Genomic DNA, 20643 nt, shown 5'->3' with positions numbered 1-20643 from the left:
TAACAGACGTCTGTATGTAAAACTACACTGGGTATCACAGTTGTTTCAGTTTTGCTCCCTAACAAGCATGTTGATAGTCCCAGACAATTGATTGGTTGGTTGAATGTACCAGTCCAATGAACAGCCATGGCCATCTAGGACAGCCTCTCTTGCAGCAGTGTGCGCCACGTGTGGTTGTATGTTTTGGGAGGCCGCAGTAGATAGATTTGGTTAATTCATGTTGTATTTATATGCAATAGTTCAGTAACTGTGAGAGAATACAAAATATCAACATTATGTACCATCACAACAACTTTAAATAATTTCAATTTCTTTATTACAGAAAATTAATTTACACTTTATATATCAACGTTTGCTTCAACAATTAGCTAGCACTAGGAAAAATGACTTTGATTTATATACAAATGTTATCAAGATATCACATATACACAGGTATAATGGACATGGTCAGTGAAACATTCCTTAGTCATGGACATTAACATGTCTGTTCCTTAATGCTGAAAATCTATGGAAACCAAACAAGCACCAAACTAGTCTACTTGTAGTGTTTCCATAACAGCTTAATACAGAAGCCAGTCTGAAACAGTCATCAGTCTTAAAAGTTTTAATTCAAGAAGACATCACACTATTAACATTTTTTATGAGTGACTAACCACTAAGAGTCTAAATCCCGCTCCACTAACCTATCAATATGATGTCATACAATTCAAACTTTGGAAGGAACGTTTTTGAAGTATTTTCTTGACAAGGCTTGATTGTTGTACCTCAGACAAATTCTGCATTGCTAAGCAATATTTTAATTTAGAATACAAAACACATAATCAGTCTAAAGCAATTTTTTTCATTATGAAATAATCAAAATCACCAGCAACCATTGATTACTATAAATAATTATTGTTATAACAACACAATATACTAGCATGACAGACCAGAATAGTACCAGTACCTATCAATGCCATGGTAGCTGTTTCTTTGGTGAGCTTTACAGTGAGACTGTAACAATTGTTATGGCGATATTTACATTGTAACTATGGTAATGTGACCATGGTTATATTGCCAAGTCAATAATGACATCATAACCATGATAATGTTGTCAGAGTAAAAATGACAATGTTACCAAGGTGATGTTGCCAAGGAAACTATGACACTTTTAAACGTGTATGGTGATGATGTTGCCATGGAAGCTATGACACTGTTGCTAAGCCCTTTTGTTGTTGTTGACTACTTGTGGAAATATCACGACAAGATTATGTAATAATAACTCTTATAGACATGATGAAAGTGATGGTAAAACATAATCGTTGTGAAGACAGATGAGGATAGATCCTACGGTCCGGTTTATTGCACACTTTTAAAGGATAAATGACGTAACGAATATGATCCATGTTAATTTATAGGAGAATATGGAAAACAAGATAAAACGGTATGGGATCTGTTATAGCGAGGCTACATGTATGTGTATATAGACAAGAAACATTCCTTTTTAACATCATTGTCCAATGATAGCTTATATTATTCCCATTTCCATCACTAATTACTTTCCTGAAATCAATTTCCTGAATACACTAATTAAGCCATTTGAACAGTTTTCTTCAATCTTTATTAACTCAAATAAAAGCTTCAACCTTTAGATTCCTGAGTAAAAAAAAATTTCATTTCTCTAGAATACTAATATCAATTTAATCTATCTCTGAAAAGTATCCATAACAATTTGTATAGGTATACAATACGTTATACCAACTTAACCCAGTAACATATCAATATTTTTTTTAATTCTTTTTTTTTTTATACTTGTGTTAATAATACTTAAGCTCTTTTCATTCTGAAATAATCCTGCTAACTTCAAACTGCACTCTTTACATTGATTCTATGACAAGCAATTTGTTTCCTGTAATGTAGTGCTTTCATGTTTATATAATCATCTATGCCTATAAAGTGCAGTGGTCAGATCAGAAGTATATTAAGAGCATATATACACTTTTTAAGTCTCAAGAAAAGCTCCATCCTCAGTCTATACAAAAAGCAGGTTCTTCAGGTAAAAAAATGAGTTCATATGTTGAAAATTAGATTTGATAATATCAACATTTTAATAACAGTGTTGGCACAACGATGGAAGCAGGTTGCCTCCCCTGATTAACAAAACTGAGAATAGGTTGTCTAGCATGGAAACTCCGGGATCCTCATGCTTTGTACTGTGACAAGGAAGACTAAAATTACACCATAACTACAGCTGTTAGTATCTTACATACACAGTTGTGATAATCATAAACACTTCAGAGAACAAAACAACAATACTATACACAACACATGAACAGAAATTTAAATTGACCAGGAAAACAGCCAAGTATCAAAATATATAAAACATTAAATACCAATAACCTGGCTGGTGTTGTCCAATTTGCAAAGTATTGTTTTAATCCCTATTTAAAAATGTTTTATGATTTTGAGTTTTTAATTAAATCATTTTAAGATTTTTTCTTTTCATTTGAATGACTGTGTGAAACAGAATTAATTTCAAAACCCAATCAATCAGTCAACAAATGTGCTCATTGCTACTCATAACAAACAAATTATCTAAAGTTATGGAACACTTCAGAGGTAAGAAAGTATAGAACCTAAAACCGCAGTGAAACAAATTATCTTTTGGCTTTACGACTTCAGGCTGTCGTTGATCTAAGAAATCTAACAAAACAGACATCTTTGGTATAAGTGGTTATGTTTAATGTGTGCCGGGCTGACACATTTGTGTGGCAACTCTACATAATGAAAAGACAGTAAATAATGGGGAATGATAAGAATCACAATATGGATAATTGCTCATAGTTATAAATATCAAACTATTGCCATAAAATATTGTGACATTGCCTATCAATAAATATGAAAATCATACAAACATAGGAATAAATAAATGTACAATTATGACAACATTTGTAATATCGCTCCATCAGTCTAATTCAACACTTGATTGTGGTATTTACCATGACTGACTTTACCATTAGATGGTCCTTCTACAGACGGAGTGGTCCGGGAAGGAACAGCCAGGTAGAGTGTCACTTTACTCCACACACAATGAGCCAGTAACTGTGTGAATCTTAACTTATCGAAAGTCATACTCAACTATCACTGATAATTAACAGTTATAAGTGTTACTAGATTATCTCCCCTTGAAGCACCAGAGTATGTGTGTGTACCAATACATTTAACTTCGTGAGAAAACTGCAAAACTATATCAGATTTTAAGATATGATTATTTTTTTCTTCTTATCTATTCATTTATTCAATTTGTTTTTTGAAAAATCCAGGAAACACTTAATTATTAGAGATAATCCTGTATGTTGAACGAAAAATAGGTAAAGGTAAAGAATCCACAGTGATCTAGCTCCTACGTGTAACAGTGGAGTAGGTTTCTGTCTGTAACAACAATTGGTCCCACACATTCAATCTTCAGAGCGATTTATACTCATCAACAACAAAGATAGCCAATAAATATTTCATCAGATCTACTTGTTCAGTTTAATCTCTTGGTATAGGAGTTTTCTTCTCCTTCTTCTCCTCTATTATTAGGGTCATTAATTGATGTGACCTCTGACCTTTACAAATTTCTAGCAGAGTGATACAAGGTCATTATCCAGCTAAGGGTTTAGAGCAATCAGCTTTTGACCTGAAATGAGTCTTTTAAATGTCCCTTGAAAACCCTCCAAACGTTTTTTAGTCACATTAATTGATCACTCATATCACTGAACTCTGACCTATGAGTGAACTATCCACTAGGTGAACTATGACCTCCGCAACATATGGTGAATTGACCACTGTGATCTCTGATTACATGAACAGGTAAGAACAGGAAATTCTGTCTTTGGTGTAAACTCTGACCTCCAGCGACTGGACATACATGCCTTTGTAAAGGACTGACTTGTTCCAGCATCATTTTGAAAGACGACCAGGTAGTACTTAGAACTTAGTGTCATACCTGTAATAATGACAACAACCATAAATTAAAATGTGTGAATAACTCAGAAAACATATATGTACATAATAATCAAACCTTTCAAATACATATCAAGAATATCCAATCAATGATATATCAAATGGTTATACAAAACTTTGTGAAACCTTTCAAAAACTTTTAGTGTAAATCTATTTTGGCCTTCTCTGAGCATCATAAGTGATTATTGAATCTATAAAGGTTGATGACAGAAATCAAAGAAAATTAATGCTAATGCTTTAAGTGGTTTCTAAATTGAAGATAAAAAAGTTAACAGGTATCAGAAAGTTCATAAATAAAAGCAATTAAATGGTCATAGAAGAAACTGACATCTGTACTGACAGGAATAACTAGAAACTGACATCTGTTCTGACAGGAATAACTAGAAACTTACATCCGTACTGACAGGAATAACTAGAAACTGACATCAGTATGGACAGGAATAACTAGAAACTGACATATGTACTGACAGGAATAACTAGAAACTGACATCTCTTCTGACAGGAATAACTAGAAATTGACATCAGTATGGACAGGAATAACTAGAAACTTACATCTGTACTTACAGGGATATCTAGAAACTTAATCTGTACTGACAGGAATAACTAGAAACTTACATTTGTACTGACAAGAATTACTAGAAACTTACATCTGTACTGACAGGAATAACTAGAAACTGACATCTGTTCTGACAGGAATAACTAGAAACTTACATCTGTACTGACAGGAATAACTAGAAACTGACATCAGTACGGACAGGAATAACTAGAAACTGACATCTGTACTGACAAGAATAACTAGAAACTTACATCTGTACTGACAGGAATAACTAGAAACTTACATCTGTACTGACAGGAATAACTAGAAACTTACATCTGTACTGACAGGAATTACTAGAAACTGACATCTGTACTGACAGGAATAACTAGAAACTTACATCTGTACTGACAGGAATAACTAGAAACTTACATCAGTACGGACAGGAATAACTAGAAACTGACATCTGTACTGACAAGAATAACTAGAAACTTACATCTGTACTGACAGGAATAACTAGAAACTACATCTGTACTGACCAGGAATAACTAGAAACTTACATCTGTACTGACAGGAATTACTAGAAACTGACATCTGTACTGACAGGAATAACTAGAAACTTACATCTGTACTGACAGGAATAACTAGAAACTTACATCTGTACTGACAGGAATAACTAGAAACTTACATCTGTACTGACAGGAATAACTAGAAACTGACATCAGTATGGACAGGAATAACTAGAAACTTACATCTGTACTTACAGGGATATCTAGAAACTTAATCTGTACTGACAGGAATAACTAGAAACTTACATTTGTACTGACAGGAATAACTAGAAACTGACATCTGTACTTACAATAGGATATCTAGAAACTTACATCTGTACTGACAGGAATAACTAGAAACTGACATCTGTTCTGACAGGAATAACTAGAAACTGACATCTGTTCTGACAGGAATAACTAGAAACTGACATCTGTACTTACAGGGATATCTAAAACTACAAACTTACATCTGTACTGACAGGAATAACTACTAGAAACTGACATCTGTACTGACAGGAATAACTAGAAACTTACATCTGTACTGACAGGAATAACTAGAAACTTACATCTGTAATAACAGGAATAACTAGAAACTTACATCTGTAGGGACAGGAATAACTAGAAACTTACATCTGTACTGACAGGAATAACTAGAAACTTATATCTGTACTGACAGGAATAACTAGAAACTAAAATCTGTACTGACAGGAATAGCTAGAAACTTACATCTGTACTGACGGGTTCGTTGCTACTGGTGTTGGAGAGGATGAGTTTGGACTGTGGATGATAGTGTCGACTGTTTCCAGAACCTCTCCGGATTTCCAAACTACCATGGCGATCGTTCTCTGATCCAGACAAGTCTGTGCCTATTCCACTTTCTACAATCAACAAACGTCACCATTAATCAGACAACACTTGGTGGGGTTCAAATTTTTGATTACCAAGGCACAGAGGGCTAGTTGTAAAATATGAAGTTTTGGTGTCTACTTTTTTTTTATTTTCAATTCCATGGCTAGTATTGCCAGTTTCTGAGCCTCCAAACACTGTAAAAACACTTACCATTTGACATACAGGCAATAGACTGGCGACTACGGGGGCTGTCCGTCATGTCCAGATTTGGTCCCAGGATACTGACCATCCCGGAGTGACTACTACTGGACGATGATGTACTACTGACAGAGATGATGGAATGAGGACGTTTGTTTCCTTGCCGAAGATGTTCAAATGATGTCACAGCCACAGAGTTTCTCGTACGAGCTACAAAAAACATAAATAATATTGACAAAAGCTTTATTCAGAGTTACCCCCCCCCTGTAATGATTTTTCTGTTGATCAATAGTATGCAGATATGATTCAATAGATTTTAAATGCAATTGCCATAACAAAATCATTAATCATTTGTTATTGAAAGTAGTTCAGTGAAATTTTCTAACAAATTTTCCCTCTTACAAATGTTATCGAAAATAAAAAGTCTTCGCTTGATGTTCATACATAGTAGATGCTTGATGATGACTTACCTCCCCTGTTACCGACAGCGTAGTTGAGTAGTCGATCCTGGATGTTATTAGCGCTGGGTTTGATATCCATACACGGTTTGTTTCCAACTCCCATTGACAGCATCTCTGTCATGTGGTTTTCTGTACAACACAAGCAATATCTCATAAAAATATGAATTATATCAGTGTGCCATCATCACTGTCTGCATCAACTCCTCGAACTTTGTCATATCTCAAACTCTGATAATACAAGAACAATACTTCATTTCAATTTAACATACATGTGTGACAGTAAGAGTCTAAGTAGGATATTGATCATCAGAACTGTTGTATTAAACTTGTAAAAAACTAAAAAAAAAAACAACTATACAATCCATAGTGCTGATGCTTCATCTCTTACCTAATAAGTTATCAACATTACATATCTTATTCCTCAAACACATCATCTACTGTCATTTATGACTAAAATCTTTTTACATGGTTCAGTAAAATTCTATGAGAAGAACAGTAAGAAACAATACACATCTCTGACAGACTCTACCACTTACATGATTCTAGCTGTTACTCACCTCTATTTTTTAGGGCCTGATTCCACAGGACACGGGAAATTTCCTTAGTCCATTGGTGACGGACATCCCAGCTAGGAGCCTGTAAGATGTAATTTTCTCCGAGGGATCGTCTCCGGAACCAAATCTCAAACTTATACCCACTACCCTCATAAGCTTCAGTAAGTCCAACATCGGCCATTTTGAAACTAAATTTGTAATGATAGGTATCCGGACTCCCATTACGTCCACGTTGGGTTTTACTGAACAGAATTAAGTCCTCAAATAAAAACACATGTCGCATGGATTTCCGCCGTCCCTGCCAAACAAGAAACTCTTCTTGTCGTAACAGACGTCCTTGTTCTTGAAGGTTTACGTCACAGTCTCGCAGTGAATCCATTGCCAATAAATCATTTCCATGACGAAGCTGAAACTTAACCATCTCCTCCGCGGCCTAGAAACAGATATGATATAGTTCATGTATTCAATTCATAATTGTCTACAAAATAACTATAAACCACATTGAGTGTTAATTACTAATCGTTGCATAGTTCAATAACCTTCTACTATGATTATGATTATCTTCGTTAGAACAATACAAATGCATTTTTATTATGAGGATGAAAGTTGAAAATAACCTTTCCACCATTTGGCCTTGACACGTGTGACCTTGGTACTGACCTTGAGATCCTGGTACTCCTGATCTGTGTTGGGACAGGCCTTCATGATCTGTTTGATGAGCAGGGCATACTTGCCCATCCTCTGTACAGGCTTGAGGAGATAAGAGGATAGATCCATCTTGTCTCCTAACTGTAGCTGCTTCTCCTGTGGGTACAAGGTCATACAAGGTTAAAGCTGACAAATAAGCAAAATCACTCACAAGGTCATAGAGGTCATCAAGTCTAAAATTGAATGAGCATGAAAAGGTCTTATAAATAAGGTCACCTACAATGTTAATGGGTGAGGTCACCCACAAGGTTATTTTACAACGTCAGAGCAAGAAGTTCACCAATGACTACCATTGAGCTCTTCTGGTTCAAAGACTGTGTGATGAAAAGAAGCACTCATCACCTGTTGGAATCTTCAAAAGAAGCTTCCATCACTTGTTGGAATGAATCAATACAACAAATATGTTGTTTGTGCAATGCATACCACTGTGTGACTGTTGCATGCCACTTGTAAGGAATGATATAGGTTTCACTTTGATAATTAATTCTCTGACTTACCCTGAAGAAATATTTCCCATATTCTGCCATTAGACAGTCTGACTTAGGTTTGTTCTTGTTGTAGATAGCATACAGGTAAAACTGACTGGCCTGTGGAACAAAACAAAATGTGAATGGTTAATACTAGTAATGTGAATTAATATTTAGTGCTTTTGTTAAAGGAATATTGCATTTTTATCTGATTTTGCAAATTGCATTTTCTGTAATGTACATCTTTATTTATAAGCAATAATTATGAATATGCTAATTGATAAATGTCTTAAGTTGTTAAAATTTAATTTTGTACTCATTTAATTGCACTAAATTAGGTTAGGCTTACAATATACAAATCACCATAAAATGGGTACTTGTTCTTATTCTGAAAGTATCACTGAGATCAAATAGAGAAAACAGAGGCACAAGAGAAGCAATGGTAAGTTTTTCTCTGGAACTTCTGTCAACGATGAAAAACTCTTACGGTTCATATATCAAACTAGAGCTATCAATCCGAAATGAAGCACAAACAAACAAAATCTTACCAAATCAATAGACCATCCCATTCAATACAAACACTCCTTAGCAAAAGATATCTATTATCAATAAACATTTCCAAAACATATTTTCAATACATTTTGAACCAAAGTTCCATTGTTTTATTTCTCTCCTATTTCCTGGTATCTTGTGAGTACTTACATGCATGAGGAAGTACTGAGCTATCTGGAATGGATTTTTCTCACAAAGTTCCACCTCCCGTAGAAACATCTGACGATGGAAATGGTAGATCTTTTCTAGATTTCCAAATATCACATTTCTCTTGCCTCTCAGGGCCTGCGGAACATCATCCCGTTCCAACTCAGGGACGTATTGATCAATGATAAATTGGAGTGAGCAGACGTAATCACGTTCAGTTTGTATCATCTCACGCATGACATGGGCCAGGGTCCTGATTGGTCAGAAATAAAGTCACATGGTCATTAGGTCATGAAGAAGAAAAAACTTCGGTACATTCTATGTACCATAATGTACCATATTAATGAAAATCTAGTTGATTCATAAATTAATAATTCATCTAAATAAGCATACATTACCTTGAAGAAAAAATTGCTATACATTATGAGTTTCAGATTAAATTAAAATTTGATTCTGTACTATGTCTTACCGTTTGATTTTCTCTGTACCAGAGAGTTTCAGATCTGCCAGGGATCCCGTGGGAATACTTCCATTTTGTGAGATGAGATGAGAGTTGACAGGAACAGGAGTAAAACTTTTAGAGGATGATATAGAGACATTGCCATTCTCTGTCTCCTCCTCCTCAGGCATACTTGACAGACTGTCGGTACTACTAGTGATCATACTGACCGTCCGGCCGTCGTCCTGTCTCCCTGCCCGTCGGTCAGACAGCCGTGTTTGTGAGTCCTCTTCCTCAATAATTGCACCACCTGTAAACGGCGGTGCGGTGGAGGTTCTCCGTAAAACTTTTTTTAGTGGTCTATTGTGTGAGGTGAGGGCGCTACCCGGCCCCTGGTCCTGGAAATGTTGAGGTGTTGGAACACAATGCGCACTTCCTTGAGAAGAGGTTTCACTAGGACTAGTAAGGTCCTCACGCGACGACCGCATGGTAGAGTTATTTAATATCTTTGGTATAGAAGCCACGACCCTGTCTGACATATCCTCTGTTATAAAAGAGTTATCTCCCTCCCCAAGGAACACCATATCCTGTTGTGTCAGATTTGCAGGTGGAAGAATTGGACTAGTCCCACTACCACAAAAGGACGGAGTACGTTCGGAGCCGGACGACGGCGTACTGGCAGAACAAGGCTGCCACATGGCATTGTCATTGTTAACACTTGGATGCCTTAACTCTGGGGTACTAATCTCACCAAACTGACCACTCTGTCTCAGGTCAGTTTTGGACGGAGAAGTCTTTGTATCTAGCACCATTTTGTCTTTGGCTTCCCGCAGGGTTGTCTGTCGGGCCGTCAGCAGATTGTGGGTCTCCTCACAACGTGCTTTTGCCACACGACATTGTTCCATCAACTTTTCGTTTCGGAGTTTCTTGGCGAGGTCCATCATGCTGACAAATGTCTCCTCCTTCATCATGGGATGGTCGCGGAGGTAGGATTGAAGACTTCGTAGTAACTTGTCCAGTCCCTCCACGGTACTACAGTGTTCCATCTTCATACTGGCCACGTACTTCATGGCGTCTAGAGCCCATTCATACGTCTGCAAACACAAACATATATATATCAATATAGCACACATCAACATATTTTCCAAGTGTTTACAATGAAACTTTTATATTGTGTCTGTTGTACTGGTGAAGATATGTTGCTATTTCAAAACAGACTATTATTGGCTTTAAGATTGATTCAGATAAATCCAATATTCTCTTTGAAAATTTAATGCTGAAATTCAATTCTTACATATTTAAACAACCAGAAATATCAGTAAACATAAAAGAATGCCATAAACCAGGATGGTACTGGATCAGATAGATAATATATGCTCCCCACCCCTCACCCCCACATTTTTTTTTTCATTATAAGCTCTGTAGTAAGTATAACGAAGATGATTTTTAAGTAAATTTTATGTACCTGGTATGTTTTATGTTGTAAATGATATGAAGATTTCCCTGTACTCTTACTGAAATTTTAATGCTTCAAAATATGGTAGATTATCTAAATATGTGTTACACAAATACACATAATGGTAAGGGTTTTGAATTTTACATCCCCAAAAATCCTTACATGGTGTTAACAAGTCTGCCATCAGTGTCTAAAACCCTAGGGAGTTTATCTCAACCATCTAAAACAAGCTACTAGTCCCAATGTTGAAATAGGATTTTATGTTTTATTATCGATTGTAGCTACAGATATAATCACAACATCAACATTCACCAATCCTGTTTTTAGGAATTTATATATCATTTTCCATTTTATTTTGTAATAGTTATATCCCCTATTTATGATACACCAAGTGAAACAATTATAAGCTAAACCTAGATAAAACAAGAAAGATGATCTTCAGATAAAACCCTGATCAGAACAAAGGGCTATAACTCTACTATTAAATATCAAATAATAAACACCCCAATACCAACATAATAGATTCCACTTCAGTTCAAGGTGGACCGTGGTCAAGGTTTACTACAATGAAACAAAGGGCCATAACTCCACAAACAAGAGAATGGCCAATATCAACACATTCCAAACTGGTCTTGAAAAATTAGTTTCAATTCTACATGCAGTTCTCAACTGAAACTTTATCATTGTCAAATTATGGATATAGTATAAATGATACTGAAATGGATATAAAAAACCCTCATTCATCAAGACCTATTATATGATTGTCAGTTCATCAAGACCTATTACATGATTGTCAGTTCATCAAGACCTATTATATGATTGTCAGTTCATCAAGACCTATTATATGATTGTCAGTTCATCAAGACCTATTATATGATTGTCAGACAGAGTAGTTGTATTGAGAGGACAACATATCACCCTTGTCCAACACATTATATAACTAACCAACAAGTCTTAGCAATGTCTAACACGTATTATCACCCCCGACACGTAACATCTCTGGCATATACGTAATACCACACTCAGACATGTAATATTAACATCATTCCTAGTCCAATACTAAGTTATCAAACTCTGTACAAGCAGTGATGAATGACATCAATGTCATCAATACACGTAAATCTTGTCCAAAATATTTTATCTGACCAATATTCCAAGAAAAATCAATAAAATAAGCAACCAAGCTCATAAACAACCAAAAACTCCAGCCACCTTCATGTTCCACAGAGAAATATCCAGCATGCACATCGCCCCTAAATATTGAAATTCTATCTATACACCCTTCTAATGCATCTCAATTTTAGTACCAAAAAAACCCCACTTGTGTTCTGTACATTCACAATAAAACCTAAAAAGTAAACCTTCTGTAAAAACCTCAATGTAATAATATTCATGCCGCAAGTTTATGATCTTAAGAGCAGGATTCAAATCCGCTGAACACTGTGTGAGCATTGCATGTGTTATATGCCACATATTGCCTCTCAAATTCTGAATAGCAAATTCACCAAACTAAATATAGCTCATTAATCTAAAATTTTTCAAAATAAAGTCAAATGATTTTAAAAGTTTGCATTATCAGAAACCCAAAATTTTTAAACAGTAAATTGAACTCCGATTACCCTCTCAAAAAAGAAGAAAAAATCAATGTTCACTAAACAACTTACAAGTTTGCAGCAGAAGGGTTGTCCACAGAATGATTTAGGGCGATGCCGTTCTTAACTAACTAGGTTCATTTTACACATAGCCTTATTAATGGGATAAGTGTCGAACCTACCACAACAGGAAGTGGATACTACGCAAGATTGACAAAAATATATCTACATTGCCCAGTGCCTCTGTTCAATCGAGAGATAGACTTATTTGCGGTAACAAAGGTTTGAAAGATTTACGCAGTTTTCAGGAGCCTCTTTTTCAGATGTTGATCTAGACGTGTGCTCCGGTGACTGTTCTTTGTTCGAGTCTGTCTATATTTGGACACTTTGCGGTAACATGCTAACCCAGACGTGACATTGTCACACGTCTCAACCACACGAAAATAACGCAGACACTTATTAGTAAAACAATACTTAATTATAAAAGAAGACCACAAAGCTATCCTTATATTTATATATATAGAATCCATTTTAAACATCGTCCACAATGTATAGGCATCCATATAAGGTGACATACTTAATTAGGCACACGTAAATGGCACACACATAAGTAAAAATTATCAAAAAAAGGCATATATCTTTATATATAAATTTCAGTATAGAGTTCCGTATACCTAGACATTAATTTCCCTGTCTACATATATGAAAGCTGGATGGGAGCCCAGGATACAATGGGTGGTAGCAGTAAATATGTCATGATCAGGACATACTAAAAAGTGTCAGAATACTTAATTTTATTGTAATTAATAAATCATTTAGGATTTTCAAATACCATAATATCACTAATACTAGGCAGTCTTGATTGGATTCACTATCACAACATTCCATAATCACCCTAACTTGTTGTGCCATTTAGCTTATTACTAGATCCTTGATGTAAGATGTAAACTTAAGATGTAAAACCTAGACTTGTGCTACCACTAGATAACTTTACTACAGAGGTAAATAAATTATTTCATGCTTTATTTTTTTAAATTTGAGAACTGTAATGTCAAAAGGTATTTAAGCAGGAAAGATTATCTGAAAATAAAAATTAATACATTGACCTAATTAGTTTATGATGTCACTTACAAATTAGGGATGAAGGGGGTTAGGTAGAGATGGGGGAAAACAAAGCAAAAAAAAAAAAATAAGAAAGTGAATTACTGAGAATAACAAATCAAAATAACTTTACGTGATGACAAATTCACAAACAAGCACAAGACAACACATATAGAAAACTTATCTCTTTTTTCTGTTTTGGCCGAGTGAAGAATGGGAGCGACATTTTTGTCATCATCAGCTTGGTCAGACTTAAGACAACCATGATGGAAAGCATGAGGAGCAACAGAAATACAAACAACACCACCACCATGTTGTTTTCTGTTGCCGTAGTTACAGAAATACAAACAACACCACCATGTTGTCTTCTGTTGTCCTAGTTACAGAAATACAAACAACACCACCATGTTGTCTTCTGTTGTCGTAGTTACAGAAATACAAACAACACCACCATGTTGTCTTCTGTTGTCATAGTTACAGAAATACAAACAACACCACCATGTTGTTTTCTGTTGTCATAGTTACAGAAATACAAACAACACCACCACCATGTTGTTTTCTGTTGTCGTAGTTACAGAAATACAAACAACACCACCATGTTGTCTTCTGTTGTCCTAGTTACAGAAATACAAACAACACCACCATGTTGTTTTCTGTTGTCGTAGTTACAGAAACACAAACAACACTACCACCATGTTGTTTTTTGTTGTCATAGTTACAGAAACACAAACAACACTACCACCATGTTGTTTTTTGTTGTCATAGTTACAGAAATACAAACAACACTACCACCATGTTGTTTTCTGTTGTCGTAGTTACAGAAATACAAACAACACCTCCATGTTGTCTTCTGTTGTCATAGTTACAGAAATACAAACAACACCTCCATGTTGTCTTCTGTTGTCGTTTTTACAGAAACACAAACAACACTACCACCATGTTGTTTTTTGTTGTCATAGTTACAGAAATACAAACAACACCTCCACCTTGTTGTTTTTTGTTGTCATAGTTACAGAAATACAAACAACACTACCACCATGCTGTCTTCTGTTGTTGTAGTTACAGAAATCCCAACGCCACATTAGGTTCTATTCACAGTGACATTTTGTCATTGGAGCCATTAGGATAGCAAGCAATGACTGCTTTTCACTTTTCTGAATTAATACAAGATTCCTGACAGCACAATACACCTGCTCTGTCAAAATCACAATCTCTTCCCATCATTTGCCATTATATATAGCAGATATAAAACAATGTCCTGTGTCAGATACTTTCAAATTATGATATTTTATCGACATGCATATAGACACTTCCATAGCTTTACAAACAGATCTCAATGCAGTGATATAAACTTTTTTTACAGCGTTCCAAATTTTTGTCCTAAAACATTATCTGAGAACATTAATAAATACAGGCAACACTAACAAACCAAAGTACTATGTCTATCAATAGTTCCTAAGCACAAGGTTACATTCTATCAGTATCATTCTCAATTATCAAATCACTATATCACCTTCGTTTGTTTTAGTTACAGAAATTCCATTGTCTCATTAAGAAACCATTCCTATCAATATTTGCTCCCTGCAGCATATGTACAGATGGTCCAGTATTGTGTGTATATCAGAAAACAAATCTGTCACATCACCACAACATCTCGTTCTGTATTATCACAGCAGTTCATGGTCAAACATCATCGAATAATAATCTCCAGAACACATTGCTGGTAGTATCAAACATCAATTATGGACACAAGAAAGCTTAAATGGTCACCACATAATTCTGGTTTTATTTCATCGGCTCCAAAACAATTTTATTCCTCTATCCAGTCCTTTTAAAGGTATTTAACACCATTCTTCAAGTACAAGAAAATAATCCTTGGAAGAAGTTCTTCAGAATTTATCACAGTCTTATCAAATGTTTAAAAAAATTTTTTCTTAAACTTATAAATATCCGATATTTCTGTGTGAATGTTTTCCAACCTGCTCTGACAAACTATTCCAGCAGCATTACGACATCGTTCAACAGTCAGTACGAGTGTGACAGTGTGGTTGGACTGCTCCGAGGACTGAAGACCTGCTGGAACAGCCAATATCTGCACTAGACCAAGCAATCGTCAATCAACAGTACCCAGCCTATATCAGTGTGATAATTCCTCAGGAAACACAGTAGGCTGCACAATCATTACCTATTCCTTCTGTGATTCCATTAGACCGATGGCTGAAAACACTACCTTGTTAAATGATCATGCTACACTTATATACATTTTTGTATCATCACTGAATGAAGTAACCGAGCACATATTACCAGATTCCTAGTTTAAAAGGCCACACAATACAGAAAACAATATTTAAACTGTCAATAATGATAAAATTAATAAGTAATTAGTATAAGTTCAATAGCTATGAACTCTGCATGAATAAGTGATTGTGTTCAGGTCCTACCGTCCAGGTAAAGTTTGATCCTCTAACAAAGGCACTAATTAAACACGAATTCCTCGGATGTTTATCGGAAGTCTGGAGTGGTATATTGAACCCCCAGAGATATCAGCATCTCTCCCCATGATGTCAATCTGACTATCACGTAATGTATTGAACAAAATTCTGGCATTAAAAATCACACAGCTATGATATAATCTCCTTCAAAACACAAGCTTGATGGCCGATGTCTGGGAATATCTTCCAACACACGATATCTTCTCAATTATTTCACGTCAAAACAGAATCAGCCTTTAAAGATGAGAGTGAGTGCTAAGTGGGCCCAGCACCAACACTTGACCCTTTTTATTATATTCATCTGCAGCATGTTTTGTTGGGTACTGTGGTATAATTACAATATCATACTGGATAGCATCACCTTGACATAACAGGTTATGTTTTACTGTGCCTCAAACTATACACAGGCAAACTTCTGGTGTAATTGATTTTTGTTAAGGATCTGGTGTACAACATCGATCACTAGGACATTCATCTCAAAGTTTTACATTTTACTTTATATTTTTATGTAACAAATTCTTAATAATATCTTGTAGTTTCCTGTTCAGTAGAACAACTCTAGTGCATATATTCAGCAACAAATGACTGAATTCTGTTTATACCTTGTGATGATGTATAGGCAGAGTCTAGGTCTTAGTCTCAGTTTGGTTCTACAACAAATGACTGAATTCTGTTTATACCTAGTGATGATGTATAGGCAGAGTCTAGGTCTTAGTCTCAGTTTGGTTCTACAACAAATGACTGAATTCTGTTTATACCTAGTGATGATGTATAGGCAGAGTCTAGGTCTTAGTCTCAGTTTGGTTCTACAACAAATGACTGAATTCTGTTTATACCTAGTGATGATGTATAGGCAGAGTCTAGGTCTTAGTCTCAGTTTGGTTCTACAACAAATGACTGAATTCTGTTTATACCTAGTGATGATGTATAGGCAGAGTCTAGGTCTTAGTCTCAGTTTGGTTCTACAACAAATGACTGAATTCTGTTTATACCTAGTGATGATGTATAGGCAGAGTCTAGGTCTTAGTCTCAGTTTGGTTCTACAACAAATGACTGAATTCTGTTTATACCTAGTGATGATGTATAGGCAGAGTCTAGGTCTTAGTCTCAGTTTGGTTCTACAACAAATGACTGAATTCTGTTTATACCTAGTGATGATGTATAGGCGGAGTCTAGGTCTTAGTCTCAGTTTGGTTCTACAACAAATGACTGAATTCTGTTTATACCTAGTGATGATGTATAGGCAGAGTCTAGGTCTTAGTCTCAGTTTGGTTCTACAACAAATGACTGAATTCTGTTTATACCTAGTGATGATGTATAGGCAGAGTCTAGGTCTTAGTCTCAGTTTGGTTCTACAACAAATGACTGAATTCTGTTTATACCTAGTGATGATGTATAGGCAGAGTCTAGGTCTTAGTCTCAGTTTGGTTCTACAACAAATGACTGAATTCTGTTTATACCTAGTGATGATGTATAGGCAGAGTCTAGGTCTTAGTCTCAGTTTGGTTCTACAACAAATGACTGAATTCTGTTTATACCTAGTGATGATGTATAGGCAGAGTCTAGGTCTTAGTCTCAGTTTGGTTCTACAACAAATGACTGAATTCTGTTTATACCTAGTGATGATGTATAGGCAGAGTCTAGGTCTTAGTCTCAGTTTGGTTCTACAACAAATGACTGAATTCTGTTTATACCTAGTGATGATGTATAGGCAGAGTCTAGGTCTTAGTCTCAGTTTGGTTCTACAACAAATGACTGAATTCTGTTTATACCTAGTGATGATGTATAGGCAGAGTCTAGGTCTTAGTCTCAGTTTGGTTCTACAACAAATGACTGAATTCTGTTTATACCTAGTGATGATGTATAGGCGGAGTCTAGGTCTTAGTCTCAGTTTGGTTCTACAACAAATGACTGAATTCTGTTTATACCTAGTGATGATGTATAGGCAGAGTCTAGGTCTTAGTCTCAGTTTGGTTCTACAACAAATGACTGAATTCTGTTTATACCTAGTGATGATGTATAGGCAGAGTCTAGGTCTTAGTCTCAGTTTGGTTCTACAACAAATGACTGAATTCTGTTTATACCTAGTGATGATGTATAGGCAGAGTCTAGGTCTTAGTCTCAGTTTGGTTCTACAACAAATGACTGAATTCTGTTTATACCTAGTGATGATGTATAGGCGGAGTCTAGGTCTTAGTCTCAGTTTGGTTCTACAACAAATGACTGAATTCTGTTTATACCTAGTGATGATGTATAGGCAGAGTCTAGGTCTTAGTCTCAGTTTGGTTCTACAACAAATGACTGAATTCTGTTTATACCTAGTGATGATGTATAGGCAGAGTCTAGGTCTTAGTCTCAGTTTGGTTCTACAACAAATGACTGAATTCTGTTTATACCTAGTGATGATGTATAGGCGGAGTCTAGGTCTTAGTCTCAGTTTGGTTCTACAACAAATGACTGAATTCTGTTTATACCTAGTGATGATGTATAGGCAGAGTCTAGGTCTTAGTCTCAGTTTGGTTCTACAACAAATGACTGAATTCTGTTTATACCTAGTGATGATGTATAGGCAGAGTCTAGGTCTTAGTCTCAGTTTGGTTCTACAACAAATGACTGAATTCTGTTTATACCTAGTGATGATGTATAGGCAGAGTCTAGGTCTTAGTCTCAGTTTGGTTCTACAACAAATGACTGAATTCTGTTTATACCTAGTGATGATGTATAGGCAGAGTCTAGGTCTTAGTCTCAGTTTGGTTCTACAACAAATGACTGAATTCTGTTTATACCTAGTGATGATGTATAGGCAGAGTCTAGGTCTTAGTCTCAGTTTGGTTCTACAACAAATGACTGAATTCTGTTTATACCTAGTGATGATGTATAGGCAGAGTCTAGGTCTTAGTCTCAGTTTGGTTCTACAACAAATGACTGAATTCTGTTTATACCTAGTGATGATGTATAGGCAGAGTCTAGGTCTTAGTCTCAGTTTGGTTCTACAACAAATGACTGAATTCTGTTTATACCTAGTGATGATGTATAGGCAGAGTCTAGGTCTTAGTCTCAGTTTGGTTCTACAACAAATGACTGAATTCTGTTTATACCTAGTGATGATGTATAGGCAGAGTCTAGGTCTTAGTCTCAGTTTGGTTCTACAACAAATGACTGAATTCTGTTTATACCTAGTGATGATGTATAGGCAGAGTCTAGGTCTTAGTCTCAGTTTGGTTCTACAACAAATGACTGAATTCTGTTTATACCTAGTGATGATGTATAGGCAGAGTCTAGGTCTTAGTCTCAGTTTGGTTCTACAACAAATGACTGAATTCTGTTTATACCTAGTGATGATGTATAGGCAGAGTCTAGGTCTTAGTCTCAGTTTGGTTCTACAACAAATGACTGAATTCTGTTTATACCTAGTGATGATGTATAGGCAGAGTCTAGGTCTTAGTCTCAGTTTGGTTCTACAACAAATGACTGAATTCTGTTTATACCTAGTGATGATGTATAGGCAGAGTCTAGGTCTTAGTCTCAGTTTGGTTCTACAACAAATGACTGAATTCTGTTTATACCTAGTGATGATGTATAGGCAGAGTCTAGGTCTTAGTCTCAGTTTGGTTCTACAACAAATGACTGAATTCTGTTTATACCTAGTGATGATGTATAGGCAGAGTCTAGGTCTTAGTCTCAGTTTGGTTCTACAACAAATGACTGAATTCTGTTTATACCTAGTGATGATGTATAGGCAGAGTCTAGGTCTTAGTCTCAGTTTGGTTCTACAACAAATGACTGAATTATGTTTATACCTAGTGATGATGTATAGGCAGAGTCTAGGTCTTAGTCTCAGTTTGGTTCTACACAGTATTAACAACTATGATCACTATTAGGATGTGCTAGATTTTGGAAGTGGAAAAAAGTCACAGAACCCAGAGAAAAATCAAACACCTTTACAAAAAGTAATAGACAGGTGTTATTTATGATGTCTGATCAACAAACAAAATGATCAAGACTGAGCTAAATTATCCAGACACCTTATAACCACTCAAATATAGTGAATCCATTGATCTACATACCTTAAATATTTTTATTATCATTTTTTATGAAGGTATATACTACATACTAATTTTCTAATATTGAAAACAGATTATCTGACATTTTATGCTTAAAACGTTTTAGCAAAAGAACAAATATCAAAGAGATTGTAACCAAACTTATTACTGTGCCAGAAACTGAGTTCAGCTCTTAACAAACTCAATCTGTAATGGCCAATGTGTATTTTACTAAAATACAAGAGATCCCAGAGGGATCTTGGCGCCCACAAAAGAATGATCTATATCTGATAAAGGAAAGATGGATCTTTTCCCTACTTTTTAAAATTTTTCAAACATACTACATATAAAATTTGAGACAGATCGCTTCAGTACCTTTTGAGAAATAGCGGTAACAAACTTCAACTATCAAAATCCAAGATGACTCCTTGGCGGCCATCTTGTTGATCAATCGGTCCCAAATCACAATATGCACAACTAGGGCCCTAGGGGAACCTACATGTGAAATTTGAGA

The 20643-nt window shown here is 35.6% G+C and overlaps 1 protein-coding gene across 5 annotated transcripts in view; it reads right to left on the bottom strand.

Moving 5' to 3' along the window:
* Positions 1 to 299: 299 nt before the first annotated feature.
* The window catches only part of LOC138316270 (puratrophin-1-like), a 169186-nt gene continuing 148842 nt past the window's right edge, over positions 300 to 20643 (bottom strand). For all 5 annotated transcript variants that reach the window (XM_069257897.1, XM_069257899.1, XM_069257898.1 and 2 more), the window contains 9 exons: positions 9476 to 10539; positions 9010 to 9259; positions 8338 to 8427; positions 7793 to 7936; positions 7136 to 7565; positions 6588 to 6707; positions 6130 to 6327; positions 5797 to 5948; positions 300 to 3970 (listed from right to left, as the gene is read on the bottom strand). In XM_069257897.1, coding sequence (XP_069113998.1) covers positions 3965 to 3970; positions 5797 to 5948; positions 6130 to 6327; positions 6588 to 6707; positions 7136 to 7565; positions 7793 to 7936; positions 8338 to 8427; positions 9010 to 9259; positions 9476 to 10539 — 2454 coding nt within the window. In that variant the 3' untranslated portion in view covers positions 300 to 3964. The remainder of the gene's footprint in view (positions 3971 to 5796; positions 5949 to 6129; positions 6328 to 6587; positions 6708 to 7135; positions 7566 to 7792; positions 7937 to 8337; positions 8428 to 9009; positions 9260 to 9475; positions 10540 to 20643) is intronic.

The sequence above is a fragment of the Argopecten irradians genome, chromosome 2 (genome assembly GCF_041381155.1).
Source record: "Argopecten irradians isolate NY chromosome 2, Ai_NY, whole genome shotgun sequence".
NCBI lineage: Eukaryota > Metazoa > Mollusca > Bivalvia > Pectinida > Pectinidae > Argopecten > Argopecten irradians.
The sequence above is the reverse complement of the archived record's forward strand: the minus strand, read 5'-3'. Positions and strand labels throughout refer to the sequence as shown.